This window comes from Bos javanicus, chromosome 1 (assembly GCF_032452875.1).
Source record: "Bos javanicus breed banteng chromosome 1, ARS-OSU_banteng_1.0, whole genome shotgun sequence".
Classification (NCBI taxonomy): Eukaryota; Metazoa; Chordata; class Mammalia; order Artiodactyla; family Bovidae; genus Bos; species Bos javanicus.
This window is the reverse complement of record NC_083868.1, coordinates 66,463,678-66,481,604: the sequence shown is the minus strand read 5'-3', so window position 1 is coordinate 66,481,604 and position 17,927 is coordinate 66,463,678. Positions and strand designations below refer to the sequence as shown.

At 39.1% G+C, this 17,927-nt stretch overlaps 1 protein-coding gene across 8 annotated transcripts in view; it reads left to right on the top strand.

Moving 5' to 3' along the window:
- Nucleotides 1-1,730: 1,730 nt before the first annotated feature.
- Nucleotides 1,731-17,927, top strand: part of GOLGB1 (golgin B1) — a 76,411-nt gene continuing 60,214 nt past the window's right edge. The window contains exons 1-6 of one of the 8 annotated variants that reach the window (XM_061402382.1): nt 1,759-1,986; nt 2,259-2,602; nt 13,468-13,562; nt 14,967-15,119; nt 15,318-15,470; nt 17,457-17,585. In XM_061402382.1, the coding sequence (XP_061258366.1) occupies nt 13,470-13,562; nt 14,967-15,119; nt 15,318-15,470; nt 17,457-17,585 (528 nt within the window). In that variant the 5' untranslated portion in view covers nt 1,759-1,986; nt 2,259-2,602; nt 13,468-13,469. Of the gene's footprint in view, nt 2,603-13,467; nt 13,563-14,966; nt 15,120-15,317; nt 15,471-17,456; nt 17,586-17,927 lie in introns of all 8 variants that reach the window. The other 7 variants (XM_061402627.1, XM_061402462.1, XM_061402617.1 and 4 more) reach the window with 7 other exon arrangements.

Sequence of the window (17,927 nt, the reverse complement as noted above, 5' to 3'; positions counted from 1 at the left end):
AGTATTGGATATTTGGTACATTCTGGATCCTTCTGGGATTTTTGCTGATGTAGAGGAATATAGCCGATAAAGACCCAGACCTCTGTAGGCAAATATACACAGATATTTTCATACAAAGTCCAGATCTCATAATTTAGGCTTCTTCATCCCCTCTGGAATCCTAATTCCTAAGGATTTTATTTGATGCCTGTATTTAAATATAACTCACAGAGACCAGATACTTGAGAGGCCTGCAAATTATCAGGGGGAAATTTCAGCTGTCGATACAGTCAGCTGGGTGCCTTAACCCTGAACAGCTGCAGTTGATAATCAGCAACATTCCCCTGTTCACTGACCTCAAATAAAATCTTTGGGAGAGCCTGCAGAATAAGCCCTGCAAGCCCTGGCTCACCTTGGCCCTTGGAAGGGCTGCCCTCTATGTTCCAAGTTTCAAGAAGTACAAGAGAAACAAAAGCCAGCATGACTTGTCTCAGTTTTTCTAAAGCTGCAATCCCTTGAACCCACTATACCCCTTCTCTGCTTATTTTTCCCTAGGCATTTTGCCATCTACCATATTAAGGTTGATCCTTGAACAGTGTGGGAATTATGGGGAGGGACCCTCTGCAATCCTAAACCCCAGAATAAATCACAGTTGGTTCTCCCTATACCTGTTTCTTCCTTACAGGTGGTTCTGTATTTACAGGTTGAACCAACCACAGGCCAAACAGTGTAATATTTATTATTTTTTAAAAAAAATTAGTGTACAAGTGTATATAGTGTATAAGTGCAACACACACCTGTGTTGTTGAAGGGCCAACTGTTTTTCTCTCTCTTTGCTTTGTTATTTTCAAAAGGTCAGTAACTTTTCTTTCTTGACTGCAGCTATATGTACAGGTCCAAGAAAAGTACACAGTAATTAAAGGCGATTACAATTCTAAATGGGTAGTGAACAGGGGCCTTACTGAACCTCAAAGGGTTATGTAAGGATTAGGGTGAGGATGCATATAGTGGGCTCAGTGCCTGGTGCACAGTAAGACTCAACAATTCAAATAATACTCATCGTCAAGACAGTGCCTGAAATCACAGGAACTGGCTACTTCCCCTCTTTCCTTGGGGGCTTAAGGAGAGAATGATGTTTCCTGGGCTGTTACCGGAGCGCGTCACTGACTCCTGTTCCAGGAACCGAACCCTCAGCCTCTGCGTAAGAGCCAATTTAAGCTCCACTTCTTAAAAGGAATTTCCTAGTGTTCACGGTTCTCTCTCTCAGTCATGTCCTTAGAAACACCTCTGACATACAGACGCCAGGTTCTATCCCGAGTTTCATTAGTAAGTCACTGTCTTTGGGCGAGTCACTTTAACCTGATTCTCATTTTTCATCAGTAAAGGGAAAAGGTCATATTAGACAACCTACTTTCCGGCTGTAATATTTTATGACTCCACGAGCAAAACTCATATCCCCACTCCCTTCTTACGTCTCATTCAACAATCCTAATGGCAGCTGATTTCTGCTGTGCAGTGTCTCTGCAAAAACCCAAGCCGTAATCTAAATCAGGCACGGTCAACCTAGCGGAGGAATTAGAAGAAATCGCCCGACCCACCTCACTTTGGAAACACCTGACCCTAAACAGAACGCCCGCCCTCCCAGCATTTCCGGCTCTTCCACAGATTTTCTTCCGGAACACTTGCTCGCGTTTGACTCCGCCCTTGCCCCGCTTTTCAGAGTCCATTGGCTATTTCTTTGAGGAAGCGGAGCATTTGCCGACATCGATTGGTCTCTTGCATTGTTGATGGGTTAGTTACAAACAAGGCGTGCCTGGTCTCCCTGGTAACGTCCTGCCGACCGTCTTGATTGGTCCATATCCTAATCCTATCTTCCGTCCCAACTGCGAGTGGCTGAGTCCCTTGGCGGGGCGCGGCGGTGGTAGGTGTCGCGTACGGGATTCCTGAGCTGACGTGGCTTAAATTTGGGAGGGGGCAGCTGGAGCCTCCGGCGACAGCCTCTTCCAGGTGAGTGGGGGACATTCCCCAACTCTTCGCCTTTTTGAGTCTTGTAACGGTCACCCCCGCCACAGGGCCCGCGGGGCTGCCGAAGCAGCTACACTCAGTCCTCTCCCCGTCCCGCCTCTCCTGATTCAGCCCAGGATCTGGCCCTTCTATCCGCCTCCCTTCACCTACCAGGCCTAGTTGTAATCGTCCACACGCCTGCTGGCCCCGCCGATGGCTTCGGGGTCGCCCTATGCGGCCTCTAGACACATATCCACTGTCTGTCCCCTTCCCAGGAAGTTTCTCCTCCGGGAGCGATGGAGAAAGGCGTTCCGGACAGTCCTCTCCTCACGGCCTTGCTCCCTGAGCGGCCTTCTCAGGCTGACCTGCGTACGCAGCAGCCGGCGTCGGAGAGAACCTGCCCCGGCCCTGCGCTTCGACCCTAAACAAACTTAGTTTCGGGAAGGAGAGGCGGGACCCAAACAAATCGAAAGTCTTGAGAGCAGAGATCGCAGAAACGTTGGGGATAATAATGCCAAAGAGGGCCTATAGAACGATCCCGCTAATGAGTTGCTGGAGAGATTCAGAGAAGGGGACTAATCGTGCGATCCCATCAACACTAAAATCCCAGGAATCAGAGGTGGGCAGGCTGTAAGAGGAAAGGGAATCCTGAAGAGAGTTGGGGGGGTGTGTGTCGGGGCGGGGCGGGGGTGGGGGCGGTGGGGGCTTGATCTGGATTTGCTGGTGTGGATTGTGTTTATTCTGCATAACAGGAGTGACGTGTAGGAGTGTGAAAGGCAGGATGAGCCGATGGACAACTGAGGAATTTTTGTCTGACTTAAAGAGTTCCAGTTGGTCTGTAGGGAGAAGACAATTTAAGAGGGCCAGAGATATTTAAAAATCACTGGATAAGTACTTTCACTTTTGGAAATAGTTGGAAGTTTTCTGAGCTTTTAAAGATCTCAATATATACACACTGCTATTTTTAAAATGGATACCCACCAAGGATCTACTGTATTATAGCACAGGGAACTCTGTTTAATGTTATGTTGCAGCCTGGATGGAAGGGGAGTTTGGGGGAGAATGGATACATGTATATGTATAGGTAAGTCCCTCTCCCTGCACTTGAAACTGTCACATTATTAATCAGGTATATTCCAATAGAAAATGAAGTTTTTAAAAAAAGAATCTCACAGTTCTGAACAAGCTGGCAGTGAAGAACTCCATACAGATAGTCTGGAGGCCTTTTCAAAAGAATGAAGGAATTAAATTGGGATGGTCAGAATGATTATGAATGGTCAGAATCAGGAAATGTTCTTTGGGGAAGTGGCAGGATATGGTCATGGATTGATACCGGAAAAAACTGAAGAGAATTAAAAAACTTCAGACATTGTACACTGTTACACAGCTTTTAATTTTTATCCTTTGACCATGAAAGGATCATTTATGCTTTCCTCTTAACCATGTTAAATTTGTTGGACTATATCAGTAGTTTCCAAACATTTTTGACTGTTTGCTCTATTAGTAAAACATATTTGAGCAACCATCCTCTAAATACTGTATGCTGCTGCTGCTGCTGCTGCTGCTGCGTCACTTCAGTCGTGTCTGACTCTGTGTGACCCCATAGACGGCAGCCCACCAGGCTCCCCCGTCCCTGGGATTCTCCAGGCAAGAACTCTGGAGTGGGTTGCCGTTGCCCTCTGCAATGCAGGAAAGTGAAAAGTGAAAGTGAAGTCGCTGAGTCTTGTCCGACTCTTAGCGACCCCATGGACTGCGGCCCACCAGGCTCCTCCATCCACGGGATTTTCCAGGCAAGAGTACTGGAGTGGGGTGCCACTGCCTTCTCCAAATACTGTATACTTAATTATAAATAGTATATTAATAGCACTGTAAATATATTATTTATAAACTATACAAAAACATAATAAAAAGGAAGAAAAATTCCTTCTCATTTTCTGGGACACTCCCAACCCAATCTAGAGATTACATAAAGGTGTTTCCTTACTTTTTGCAAAGTGTTTGCATCCCTAAGGACTTCCAGATGGGGAGAATCCTTTTTTATTTTTTGAGGACCTCCATTCCTCTGAGATGCAGCCTTTCTTAAAATTAATCATCTTTAGGATGCAATTCTTTTTTTTTTTTCCTTCTGTTTGAATCTTAAAAGTGTCTTTCTTTCCTCTTTGTATTATTGGATTAAATAGAGATGCTGATTTTATTCTTGTTGATAAAAAATAAATAATTCATAAACTTCTCTAGCTTAACAACTATTAGAAATTAATTATTTGGGACACATCTCCCCACTGATCATTACATACCGGCCTATTGTTAGGAACCACTATTTGAAAAGATATTAGGATCTGTAATACTCCATTTTTAATTCAGCTAATAAAAAATCAGCAATACGTGCTTTTGGTAAAAGTAAATTCACTACAAAAGAATATCAAAACACACATCTCTTTCTGTGCTATATACTGATCCTTTTCCCCATTCTCTACTTCCCAGAAGTACGCACTGTAAATAATTTCTTTATTGTTAAGAAATTTTCTAATCATATTCAAGCATGTTTGTATTAAACATCTCTCTCCTTTTCTCTCTCACACAAGTTGAATAATAATGTAACTGTTACTTTACACTTTTTTTGTCTCTTTTAATACTAAAAGGTGGTTTTTCCTTATCCGTAAGTATAAAAGTACTCTGTTTTCTTAAAAGGCTGTTCAGCTTTGCCTTGTAGAAATATCAAGATGTATTTAGCCTGTCCCCTACTGATGGACATGGAGACTTTTCAGTCATTAGCCATCCCAAATACCGCTGTAGTGAATAGCATGTACATATATCCTTTGTGCCATCGCATGAACCCATCTATGGTATAAGTAATAAGGAATTTTCTGGGGCCCTACCACTCTGAGTCATTTCACTTTACTACTGTTGGGGGAAAAAAAAAAAAGTGGTTATGTAACTATAAGTATATATAAGCATATGGGTGCCCTCATGCCTGCCAAGCCCTATTTTCAGCCCTAATAAAGAATGTTGGGTGATGAGTTTGCTTAGAAAATAGGTTATCATCTGTGTCTCTACCAGTCAAGAAGCTTTGTTGAGCTATGTGACTGGGAAAATAGCCTGCCTATGCCGTAGTTTATTCACATTAATACTGGGAATATCCAAAGAACCTCCTTGGAGTTGTTTTAATAATAAAATAAGTAAAATGATGAGGATAAATAATTATAAGTAAAGTGATTGGAGTAATACTTAGTGTATAGTACTGTGTATATAGATTATATTACTACCATTTATTTCTAAATTTCTTGAATGAAAACAGTATTTTTTTCATATCATGAAAAATAGTTTTTCATTTTCTAATTCTAAAATTATATCATAATATTGCATATGATTTTCCCAGCTATATATCACCATTCCTATTAGTTTCTCAAACTGGTTGAGGATCACCTAGAATTAAGGAAAACAACTGAGGGGCAATTAAACATGCATTGAATAAGTTTGAGGAGTGACCTGAAACTATAACCATTTTCTGTGTTGTTGTTTCAGTGGGAAATGTGATTAAATTCCAGAGCAAATGGTGTGTATGCATGTAGTCACAGACATACACCCACTGTCTTCAGTTAGTTTATTTTCCCATGCATTTTGTACTGGATTCTCTCTGGTTAGGGACATGCCATATATTTCTTTTTATATTTTTGTGATTCGTAGCATAATACTCCACACAGAGTGGATATTTTAAAAATTATTATTAGCAGCGAAGACTGAAAAAAGAAGACTCATTGAATTCTAAATGCCACCTCAACACAAAAGTGTTGAGATCCTGTGGCAGAGTTTGTAGAAGGTGTGGCCAGCACTGACGTTGGCAGATTGTTTTATTTGCCTGAATGTTTTATTGAACTCCAGCCTTGGCATAAAGTTTTTTATTTTATTCTTTTCCCAGGTTGCTATTTGTGATTTTGGTGCTTTATGTAATAACAGCAAGAGCGCCGATTGTCCCGTAGTCACAGATATTCCTTAAATGAATTTATTACTAAATATTTCCCCCTTTACTAATTTTTATATGTGCATTTACCCATTTCTGTCCCACAGTGAGCCTATCAGAGGCAGAGATCCATCTTTCTTCATTTAACTTAAGCATGGCTACTTGAGGCTCTCTTGCCCTCATGGCCCCAGCCTCTGAGCTGCCTAAAGCACTTAACTGTAGGTGCCCAGGATGGCCTTCATTTTATACTGCTATGAATTCCTTTAATGTCACCAGCTATAGAAATCACTCTTGCGTCATGGAGTCATAATACTGGGCATTAGGATGCTCCTTGTTAATCTTATTCATTTTAAGATGTGGAAACTGGCAAGTGACTTACTGGTATAATACAACGTTATGCTGGAGGCAGGACTGAAAGCTCAGTGCCTGGCTCCCAGTTTTTTGCTCTTCCTACTGTGCCATCTACTCAGGACCTCTCAGGATTGTTGAATCAGTCTTTGAGAAATTCCTTTTACTTTGGCCTGAAGTAATTCTTCCCTGGTGCTGATCTTTCCCTTCAAATATAAAAATTTTTAAACAGTTGTGAGAGAACACATTTTCCACTGAATGAGCATTTATCTTATTCAATAATGCTTATTTAGCTGAGGGATCTTAAAAAGTTTTAGTTTCTCTGAGTGTCAGCTTTTTCATCTATAAAAGATGAGGATGATGATAATACCTATTTTGCAGATTTAATGATTAGGAAAAAATTGTATATAGAGTGTTTGATACAGATGTTCAGTAATTGTTACCATTAATATTATCATTATCCTATGTTCATCTGGATGTGTTGTTCATGTGCGATAATTCATAGGATGCTGACCCTTCTAGACGTCAAAATCTCATGTGTTGTAATGGTGGATTGGGGGCAGTGTTCACTTTGAGAAATATTGAGGATTTTAATTTTATATTTGGAAAATGAAAAAAATTCATATTTTCACAGTAGAAATTACATGTCAATCACATTCTGCGTGGCTAATGATGATATGTAAAAAATTTGATCTAGGCATACCATCCTGGGTGTTTTTCAGTTTCTGTTGAAGAACCGAGGCCTTTTCCCCACAGTGTGGGAATTGCACTTTCATGGAGCAGTTCAGCGTATTCCTCTGTCCTCTGCATTTCCTGGAATGCAGATCCTGGCAGCTGGATCCAGAGACTTTACCAGACTGAGATTCAATCCCTTTGGGAAGTCTATAGGTGGTGGTGTGTTGTTTCATCAAATGGCACATGATGTCTGGTTTTGCTCTTCTTTGAGGGTAGCAGCTCTTGATGTTCAAAGTCTAGATCCATGAATTCATTAGAGTTGCAAAATATTAGACTAGATATTCCAGTTCTACCATTGTTTTCATTGTTACCTGGAATAACTTTATAAGTAGAGATGTGTCCCTTCATCTACTATTTGCTTCCTTAAGTGGTAAAGTCCAAATAGAAAAGACAAGAGAATCCTTGTACTTAACCTAGTTTTCACAATTCTTAGTTCAGATGATGACCAGTTTATTATTATGAACTTGTGGATTTTAATATTTTGGTGGATTTAAGTATCTTTTGCAATTTAATTCATATTCTTATTAGAAACTCAGTTGTTCCTTTGTCCTGTGGGAACCTCTTCAGTTTGTTTCTTGGGCCCCTTTAACAGGACTCTACATTAGTCTTTGATAGTTTCCTTGCTGTTTTGTGTGATAAGATGTTTCAGGCTCATTTTGTGCCATTTCCTGCTTCAGAACTGAAATCAGTCATTTTCTCTATGAAGCCCTCCTATTTTATTTTTAAAGTTACTTCTGTCTTTCTATTTTTTTAAATGGGAAATAGTGTTTTAAGACTCCAGTCTAGGCACTAGAGATACTTATTGCTTTTCAGTTTGTCATTGTTTTTTCGATGGACAGAGCTAGGAAAATATATTTACTAAGGTAAAACACCCTGTAGGTTCATAGTAACACTTTTGCTTGAAATTCAAGATTAGTTTTTACTTGGGGGTTCTTAATTTCTTTTGTATTATATGTTTGTCTCCTTTTTCCCTAATGAGTATATAATAGAATTACTATGCCCATAATTACTTTAAGTCCACAGGAAGCATGTAATAGTCAAGAAATAATAATACTGATCACCACCAATTTTGATTTTTTTAAATTTTATTGTTTCTTTTACATATGCTATTCATATTTTCCCCAGTTTTTAAAATTGGAGGCCTATGTGTTCTCAGAGCATAGAATCATTAAATACTATTCTCTCTCCATCCTGGCCTTAGTTCTATGAGTAACATATTTAGTGCTTATCACCAGTCCTAATGATGATGTTTCTTTAGTCATTTTGGTTTCTCAAGCTCTCTTTCTTAACAGATGCCTTAGGAAAGACTCCTGGGAAAATTTATCATCAATTTTCTTGCAAGTTCATAACATTCTATCTGTGCTTCTTACATATGCAGGTCATTTTTGCTAAAAATAAAATCTTTAACTCGCCTTTTCTTTCCTTAAATATCTCAAATCTGTAACTCCATTTTTTTTTTTTTCTGGCAAAAATATTACTGTTGAAAAGTCTGAGAGTCTTTTTGTTGTTGCTGTTGTTGGCTTATAAGTCACATGATATTTCAGCCTAAATCTCAAAGGATTTTAAAAAATTTTTACTAGAATGTCTTGCCGGTCGTTTTAGGTTGATATTCTCAGGTACCTGATGGCTTCTTTCAATATGTTACTTCAAATCTTTAAAAAATTTTTAGATAAGTGCTCTTGGACTTTGTTTTTTTGTGTGTGTGTTCGGTACCTTTGCTTTGGTTTTCTTTTTCAGGGAATCCTACTATCCTCATTGCCTACCTTCAGTATTTATCACTTCTCTTGATTCCTTCTTTACTATTTATTTCTTTGAATTTTTTAAAGAAACAAATTATTAGGAATAATTTTAAATTTATCATAGAAAGTATACAAAGATAATTCAGAGTTTACTGTCCCCCTCACGCAGTAGTCTCTAATGTTAACACGTTACATTAGTAAAAGGCATGTGTCAAAACTAGAAAACCAACACTGGTGCACTACTAAATTCCATTCTTTGGATTTCACTCCTTTCTCCATTGATGTCCTTTTTGCTGGTATAGGATCTTGCCTCGATGTTCATGGCTGCTGACTGATCAGAGTGGTAGTTGCTAAAAGTTAGAATGGTTGTGGCAATTTTTAAAAATAAGGCAGCAATGAACTTTGCTGTATCAATTAACTCTCCTTTCATGAACAAATTCTCCATAACATGGAGTGCTGTTTGATAGCATTTTACACACAGTAGAAATTCTTTGAAAATTGGAGTAGATCCTCTCACACCCTGCTACTACTTTATCAACTGAGTTTATGTAATATTCTAAATTGTTGTCATTTCAACAGCCTTTATAGTTTGTTCACCAGTAGTAGATTCCATCTCATGAAACCACTTCTTTGCTCATCTAGAAGCAGCAACTCCTTATCTGTAAAAGATTTATCTTGAGATTGTAGCGATTCGGTCACATTTTCAGCCTCTACTTTTAATTCTATTGATAGTTCTCTTACTGTTTCCATCACAGTTGCACTTAACTTCTTCCACAAAAATCTTGAGCCCCTTAAAGGTCATCAGTGAAGGTTGGACTTGACTTCTCCCAAACTCATGTTAATGTTTGTGAAAATGAGACAAGACAAGGAGGTCGTTAATCACAGACCAGTAGGGAGATAAGGGTTAATTTATAAGATTTGGCATTATAAATTCTTTTGGCCTCAGCTCCCTTCCCTGGAGATAACAGTATTATTTTCTTCATGGTATAGAGAGAACATCTTTCATGTGAGTGTTTTAGCTCTTCCTTTTAGGAAGAAAAGGGGAGATCAGCACACTCTACCTGTACCTGCTGTTTTCTAGCTGTCTTTAGCTCAAAAAATAATCCTTATGCCAAGTGGCATATTTTGGAATGAGTGGAACATTCTGCTACCCTTTGGTTCCCCCTTCTTCCTTGGATGACTATGAATCTTGTGGCTTGGATATTTTTTCTATATCCATGTTTACTCTGGAGTTTGTGGGAAACTGTGTCTCATTATTTGTTGCTTGTTTGTTTTGGTAAAGACTGTCTATGGGTTTTTAAAATTTTGTTATCTAGTTGTTTTATCTATTTTTATATGGGAATTTAGGAAGATCCAAAAAGTCTACTGTCTGCTACTGCCATCTTCTCAGAGTCCCATCAGTTGGTTGTATTTTTTTTTTTTTCCTGCTATTATTCTTAACAGAGTCTGAAAAATCTGAAGATAAAGTGATTATGTTTGGCAAGTTAGGTTCTATTGTGACTCCTCAGATCAGATCAGATCAGTTGCTCAGTCGTGTCCAACTCTTTGCTACCCCATAAATCGCAGCACACCAGGCCTCCCTGTCCATCACCAACTCCCAGAGTTCACTCAGACTCATGTCCATCGAGTCGGTGATGCCATCCAGCCATCTCATCCTCTGTCGTCCCCTTCTCCTCCTGCCCCCAATCCCTCCCAGCATCAGAGTCTTTTCCAGTGAGTGAGGTGGCCAAAGTACTGGAGTTTCAGCTTTAGCATCTTTCCTTCCAAAGAAATCCCAGGGCTGATCTCCTTCAGAATGGACTGGTTGGATCTCCTTGCAGTCCAAGGGACTCTCAAGAGTCCTCTCCAACACCACAGTTCAAAAGCATCAATTCTTCGGCCCTCAGCTTTTTATAGTCCAACTCTCACATCCATACATGACTGCTGGAAAAACCATAGCATTGACTAGACGGACCTTTGTTGACAGAGTAATATCTCTGCTTTTAATATGCTGTCTAGGTTGGTTATAGCTTTTCTTCCAGGGAGCAGGTGTCTTTTAATTTCATGACTGCAGTCACCATCTGCAGTGATTTTGGAGCCCAAGAAAATAGTCTCTCACTGTTTGCATTGTTTCCCCATCTATTTGCCATGAAGTGATGGGACCATGATCTTCTTTTCTGAATGTTGAGTTTTAAGCCAGCATTTTCACTCTTCTGTTTCACTTTCATCAAGAGGCTCTTTAGTTCTTCTTTGCTTTCTGCCATAAGGGTGGTGTTATCTGCATATCTGACGTTATTGATATTTCTCCCAGCAATCTTGATTCCAGCTTGTGCTTTATCCAGCCCCACATTTTGCATGATGTACTCTGCATAGACGTTAAATAAGCAGGGTGACAATATACAGCCTTGACGTACTCCTTTCCTGACTTAGAACCAATTTGTTGTTCCATGTCCAGTTCTAACTGTTACTTCTTGACCTGCGTATAGATTTCTCAGGAGGCAGGTTAGGTGGTCTGGTATTCCCATCTCTAAGAATTTTCCAGTTTGTTGTGATCCACACAAAGGCTTTGGCATAGCCAATAAAGAAGAAGTAGATGTTTTTCTGGACCTCTCTTGCTTTTTCGATGATCCAGCAGATGTTGGCAATTTGATCTCTGGTTCCTCTGCCTTTTCTAAATCCAGCTTGAACATCTGGAAGTTCACAGTTCACATACTGTTGAAGCCTAGCTTGGAGAATTTTGAGCATTACTTTGCTAGTGTGTGAGATGAGTGCAATTGTGCTATAGTTTGAGCATTCTTTGGCATTGCTTTTCTTTGAGATAGGAATGAAAACTGACCTTTTCCAGTCCTGTGGCCACTGCTGAGTTTTCCAAATTTGCTGGCATATTGAGTGTAACACTTTCACAGCATCATCTTTGAGGATTTGAAATAGTTCAACTGGAATTCCATCACCTCCACTATCTTTGTTCGTAGTGATGCTTCCTAAGGCCCACTTGACTTCTCATTCCAGGATGTCTGCCTCTAGGTGAGTGATCACACCATCGTGGTTATCAGGGTCATGAAGATCTTTTTTGTATAGTTCTTCTGTGTATTCTTGCCACCTCTTCTTATATCTTCTGCTTCTGTTAGGTCCATACCATTTCTGTCCTTTATTGTGCCCATCTTTGCATGAAATTATGTTGCTCAGCACTTGTATATGACTCCTACATTGCCATTTCAGTAGTTAGTTATATATGGTCCTATGTTGCCCTCCTAGGAGTGATTCTGTCCTCCTTTCCTGTTGTACGCATCTTTTCAAAATGCCATATACTGCTTATCTTAGTAACCTGTTACAGAAACAAAGAGCTTCCCTGGTAGCTCAGCTGGTGAAGAATTGGCCTTCTATGCAGGAGATCCTGGTTCTAGTCCTGGGTTGTGAAGATCCCCTGGAGAAGGGACAGTCTACAGTCTCCACTATAGTTGGGCTTCCCTGGTGGCTCAGACGGTAAAGAATCTGCCTGCAGTATGGGAGACCTGAGTTTGGAAGATCTCAACCCACTCCAGTATATCTGTCTGGAGAATCCCCATGGACAGAAGAGCCTGGCAGGCTACAGTCCATGGAGTCGCAAAAAGTTGGATATGACTGAGCAACTAAGCATAGCATAGAAACAAATGTCTTGCCATTTCTTAATTAGGGACCGTGGCTGCCCTAAACACTATTAATACTCTAAGTAAAAGAAAATGATAGCAGTCTAGCTTTATTCAAGTGCCTGTTTTGTGCTATAGCTTTTACATTTCTGTTTCTTCCTGCTGAGGATTTTAAAACCCAAATAATATTTTGTTAGCATAAAATTTACCATAATTGCATATGATAATGCTATGCACGGTCCAGCTTATTTTTATTTTTCCTATCAGAACATTAATATTCTCACTTTTAAGGGCATTATGGACTGGCAAGTGATACTGATCTAAATAAATTAATGATTAAATAAATAAGGAAGAAAAGAGAAAGAGTATGTGTGGGGGGCTGGTTTTCAGGTTCTGTTTCTTCTTAAGTGAGATTTGGTGGCTTGTTATCTTTCAAGGCCTAGTTCATCTATGTTGATGAATTTATAGGCATAGAGTTATTTATAGTTTTCCTTAGGTCAGTAGTAATGTTTCTTTCCTCTTTCATATCTGATGTTAATAATTTGTGTCTTCTCCCTTTTTTTGTTGTCAGCCTAACTGAGCTTTGTATATTTTATTTATTCATTTCTTCGAAGAATCAACTTTTGGTTTTATTCATTTTCTCTATTTTTCTATTTTCAGTTTTATTAATTTCTGCAGGTAAAAAGAAAAACATTTGTTGAATGATGGAGTGTATTTGACAAATTAGAAGTGGACAGTAGTCTGACAAGGGAAAGAATAGTTAGAGTTCCATGTTCGCCCATGAAATTGTGATTAAAGGAAACCTGTAAGCTTTAAAGATAACCTTAGGGATATTATTTTGCACTAACAATTATGTATTTGTATTTCATTTAAAAAATATTAGTGATGGCACTTAAAAATCTCTGTGTAGATATCACTGAAAAGAACAGTGTGTTACTACACTGTACATACTCAGAAGCCTGTTTAAAGCCGTCATGCTGTGTAATCTATGTGTGTGTATCACCTGCAGTTTTCTTATTTCACTTATAGATGATACAGTTACCATCATAGGAGAAACGTGTGTCCATTTGACTGATTCTTATGTTTTATTTTCTTGCAGAAATGCTGAGTCGACTGTCAGGATTAGCAAATGTTGTTTTACATGAATTATCAGGAGATGACACTGATGAGAATATGAGGGCTTCCTTAGAACCTGTGAGTAGCTCTGTTCTGATTAAGCTGATGAGATGTATATTCCCTGTCCTTCTGATGACAAGAATTTAAGATGAAAGAGTGTGAGCAGCCTCCCTCATGCTAGGTGGAAGAGAAGATTAAGAAAAATATTGAGACTTTGTAAATGATCCTTTTCCTGTAAGGTTGTAGCCTATAAGGCCCAGTAATGGACTTCCCTGGTGGCTCAGGTGGTAGAGCGTCTGTCTACAATGCGGGAGACCTGAGTTTGATCCCTGGGTCCGGAAGATTCCCTGGAGAAGGAAATGGCAACCCACTCCAGTACTCTTGCCTAGAAAATCCCATGGACGGAGGAGCCTGGTGCAGGCTACTGTCCATGGGGTCACAAAGAGTCGGACACAACTGAGCGACTTCACTTTTCAATGGAAATCAAGTCCTGGATAAGATTAGAAAGAGTGTCTTCATTTGTTCCCCTGGGGCTTGTTTAGCACTAGATTGTTTTAACTCAGGTATGTTCTCTTGTTTCACAGGAAACGTCTGAAACAAGAAGTGGAGCAACTTTCTGGTTTCAGACTGTTTGCCATTATAAACTCATCTAGCCCTTCTCTTATAGTTTGTATTGTAGTTTTTGAAGGTCACATAGGAATCAAAGTCCTTTCACTTTCTGAAAAGACAAGCAGTGTTCCCTGATGGTTAAGAGAATTTTATTCAACTACTCTCTTAATTTTAAATTTTGGGCTCTTTCACTTAATGTTATGTGATCTTTGCTTGCCTTTATTTTTCTCTTTGGTAAAATTAGTATGATGAGACTATAAATGAGATAATGATTGTAAATGGTTAACATTTGCAAAGTAACATGTATTGCAATGGCTCTGATAATAATTATTGGATAATAATAATATTGGGTAATTATTATTGAAAAGGTGTCTTTTTAAAATTAAACCATTTTTAAAATTTTTATTTCCCCTGCCAGGTAAGTATGAGTATGTCTCTGTCCACCCCCACACAGCATTAAGTGCCTTATAGTGTACATGCACACTCACTTCACTCCCCCTCCCTACCCACCCTCCTCCTCCTCCACCCTCAGCCATCCTCTACACCCCCTCCTTTTTTGCAACTCTGATCCATTCCAAACAGCTCTTCTAATAAAACCCAAGCAATATCTCTGGAGGGTTTTCCCCAGCCTAAGGAATTCAGTCCCAGAGAATTATACCACTAGACTGCAAGATTTACATAAGCCAAGCCCCATTCTTGACACCTAAGGCCCCTTCTTTCCTCCAGCCCATACTCTGCCCTTGAACCCCCATCTCCTTGGAAAGGTTTCTTAAGTAAGGACAAGAGATAAGATGAAGTTGGAATGAAGAAACTCCTGTTGGGAAGTTTATACCTTTTCATTTGTAAATTTGCAACTTTTTGTCTAAATACCAGGAATTACCCCAAGAATCTGACATGGAATTTAATGATAGAACACAAGAGGATGTTCTGGAGCGCCTGGCTTATGTAGAACAGTTGGTGGTGGAACTAAAAGAAATCATTAGACAGAAGGATGCTGAATTGCAGCAGAAGGATGAAGTTCTACAGGTACCATTGTCCTTTCTTGCCAAGCATTTGATAAAAGACAGACATAAGAGTAACTTCAGTTTTTCTCTTCACTTAAATTATTAGAGAATCTGATTTCCCTAGTACCGTAAGATGATGCTTACTGAGAATAACTTTTGTTATATACTGGATAAGTGATGAATAAACATTTTTGTATTTACCATCATTGTTCTCTGACAGGAAGAAAGAAAAGCTGCTGATAACAAAATAAAAAAGCTAAAACTTCACGCTAAGGCCAAATTAACTTCTTTGAATAAACACATAGAAGAGATGAAGGCACAAGGAGGGACTGTTCTGTCCACCGAACTGCAGTCAGAGGAGCAACTCTCCAAGGTATAGTGACTGGGTATTATATACACTTCCTCAGGAGCAAAAGCCTCTCATTGTAGCAGATCTTCACTAATCACAAAAATTTATGAAGCTGAAGTAACACAGCACTAAATGCTATCCTTTTATTGAGCTCGCAGCCTAACTGGGCTATGGGCCAAGCACAGAATAAAAGGCCAACAAAAAACATGGAAGTTAAATATCAGTTGTAACCTACACTTGCAGAGAATTAAAAAGGCTAACAAGAAGAAGTAAATATTGAAGTGAGGCATTTAGCTTTTGAATCCTTGGTTAGAAGAGTAAACTAAGTGTTCTCTAAGGTTTCTCCCAGCTCTAAAATTCTTTAATTTAGTGACAGAATATGCTTTGTCTTCATGTGGCCACATAATAGTACTTTGAATAGTTTCATGCATTGTGGGCTTAATCAGCTGGATTATCTTGGGCTCCAGTAAGGGATGCCCTCTATCTAGGTTTATGACTGCCACCAACAAACAGTTTAAGGTAGAAGATAAGAGAAAGGAGTAAGCCAAGTGTTGGCTTTTGAGAAATTGAGCATTGTTCTAGTACTTGTTCTTACTGTCTTTCCCAAATATTCACATTCAGTCAGCTAGTTAGAGAACAAGAAACTTTTGACAAATTTGGTATAGAATAAAGAGAGACCAGCCCCATCAGATGTACAATTACAGTTGGCTTAGATGTCACTCTGCATAAGAGATCTTTTAATTTGTTTTAGCTTACACCGTGTTTTATTTTTTGACTCGCTAGTATTCTTATCCACAACGATTTTAGTTCTTGGGAAATGAGACTTAAATCAATTCTTTAGGCATAACCCTGGGGTTGCTAGTACCCTGGTTAGTCTTTCCTTCCTGGGTCTAATGCTCAGAAGATATTACTTTTCCTGCATTGATAGATAGCCTTATTTAGCTTCTCAAAGCTGATTTTAGAAGCTTCTCTTATTCTTCTCAAATAATGCCTTCATCTGGATTCTTCTTTTCTTACTTACTGGTTTTTTCCTCTCATTATTCTTTCTTCCCCCTGGCCGTGGTAGCACCAACCTGTCTCTCCCCATGTGACTTTGTTTCTTCTAACTTTTCCCTCTGCTATGTTGTTATATTTTTAAGTTATCCATTTTATACCTGCCCCCTCTTTTTCAAAAGCTCTGAGACCTTAAACAAATCAGCATCATGTAGCTTCATTTCCTTCCTCTGTTAAATAAAAGGGTTAGATTAAATGATTTCTAAGTTTCAGCAGCTAGTCACAGCAGCTCTTTAACTATTGTTTACCCATGACAGAGCTTGATAGTCTCTGGAAAGTGTAGTTGAAGAAATGATGGCAATCCTCAGATACTTGACAGACTGTTATGTGAAAGAAAGTGTAAAATTATTCTGTGTGGTTCCAATAAGCAGAATAGGTTCATTTTGGAGGGCAAGGAGTGGTGGTGAATTCAGTTGGGAGGCATCTGGTTCAGTCGAAAGAAGAGCTTTTGGGGGAAAAAAAAAGACTGTTGAAATATGTTAATTCCTCCCCTCCTTCTGTCTCTTTTATGATTTTTTTGTCCTTCACTTAGCAGCTGTGTTTTCCTGAATTCTGCCCTCTAGTTCTTCAAGGCAGTGGGATTATGAGTTTTATGTTAAGTTTTAGTCCTGTATGGCACTGACTGATTTTGCCCTCAGACTAAAAACTATAAAAATAGGAAATTTGGTGTCATTTCTCCCAGGTATCAACTCCCTTCTGGTATCCTCCTGCTTCTGGTTGCTCTCCATAGTTTTCAGATAGCTATTTGTCTATCTTGTCCAGTTTATAGTGAGAAAGAATGGGTCTGACAGGAACTTCTTGGCTGTACTCAAACTCGAAAACTCTAAGATTGCTTCCTTGTTGTTAGGTCAAGTGTTATTTTTTGCTCCCATTTATTGGATAACACTATAATCAAGGAGCTGTATAGGGCAAATTAGAGTCTTTTAAATAAATAACTTTATTTCCTGCGTTTTTCAGCATGACAAGAGTTCTACAGAGGAAGAGATAGAAGTAGAAAAGATAAAACATAAACTCCAGGAGAAAGAGGAACTAATTACCAGTTTGCAAGCCCAACTTACCCAGGCACAGGCAAACCAAGCTACACAGGTAGGGGTGTAAGTTACCTCATAATCATTAAGTTAACAAATCTCTATCAACTCCTTCCTTCCTTGTTCCCGTCCCTTTTCTTTCCTCTTGTCTTTCCTTCTCCACTAAGTCTAGTAATTCTACTAGACTGTGCATTGGTGTTTATCATGCATGGTTGATATTTGTAGATAGCCAGATATCTTTTTCAATACATGGTTTCACACATTTTATTTCAGAAGAGTTTTCTTGAATCATATAGCTTCTAGTATTTGGTCTGTTTTCTTCTTTAGGGACTTCTATTACCCATATGTTTCACCTTTGATTATCTTCCATATTTGTCACTTTCAGTTCCTTTTTATCTCT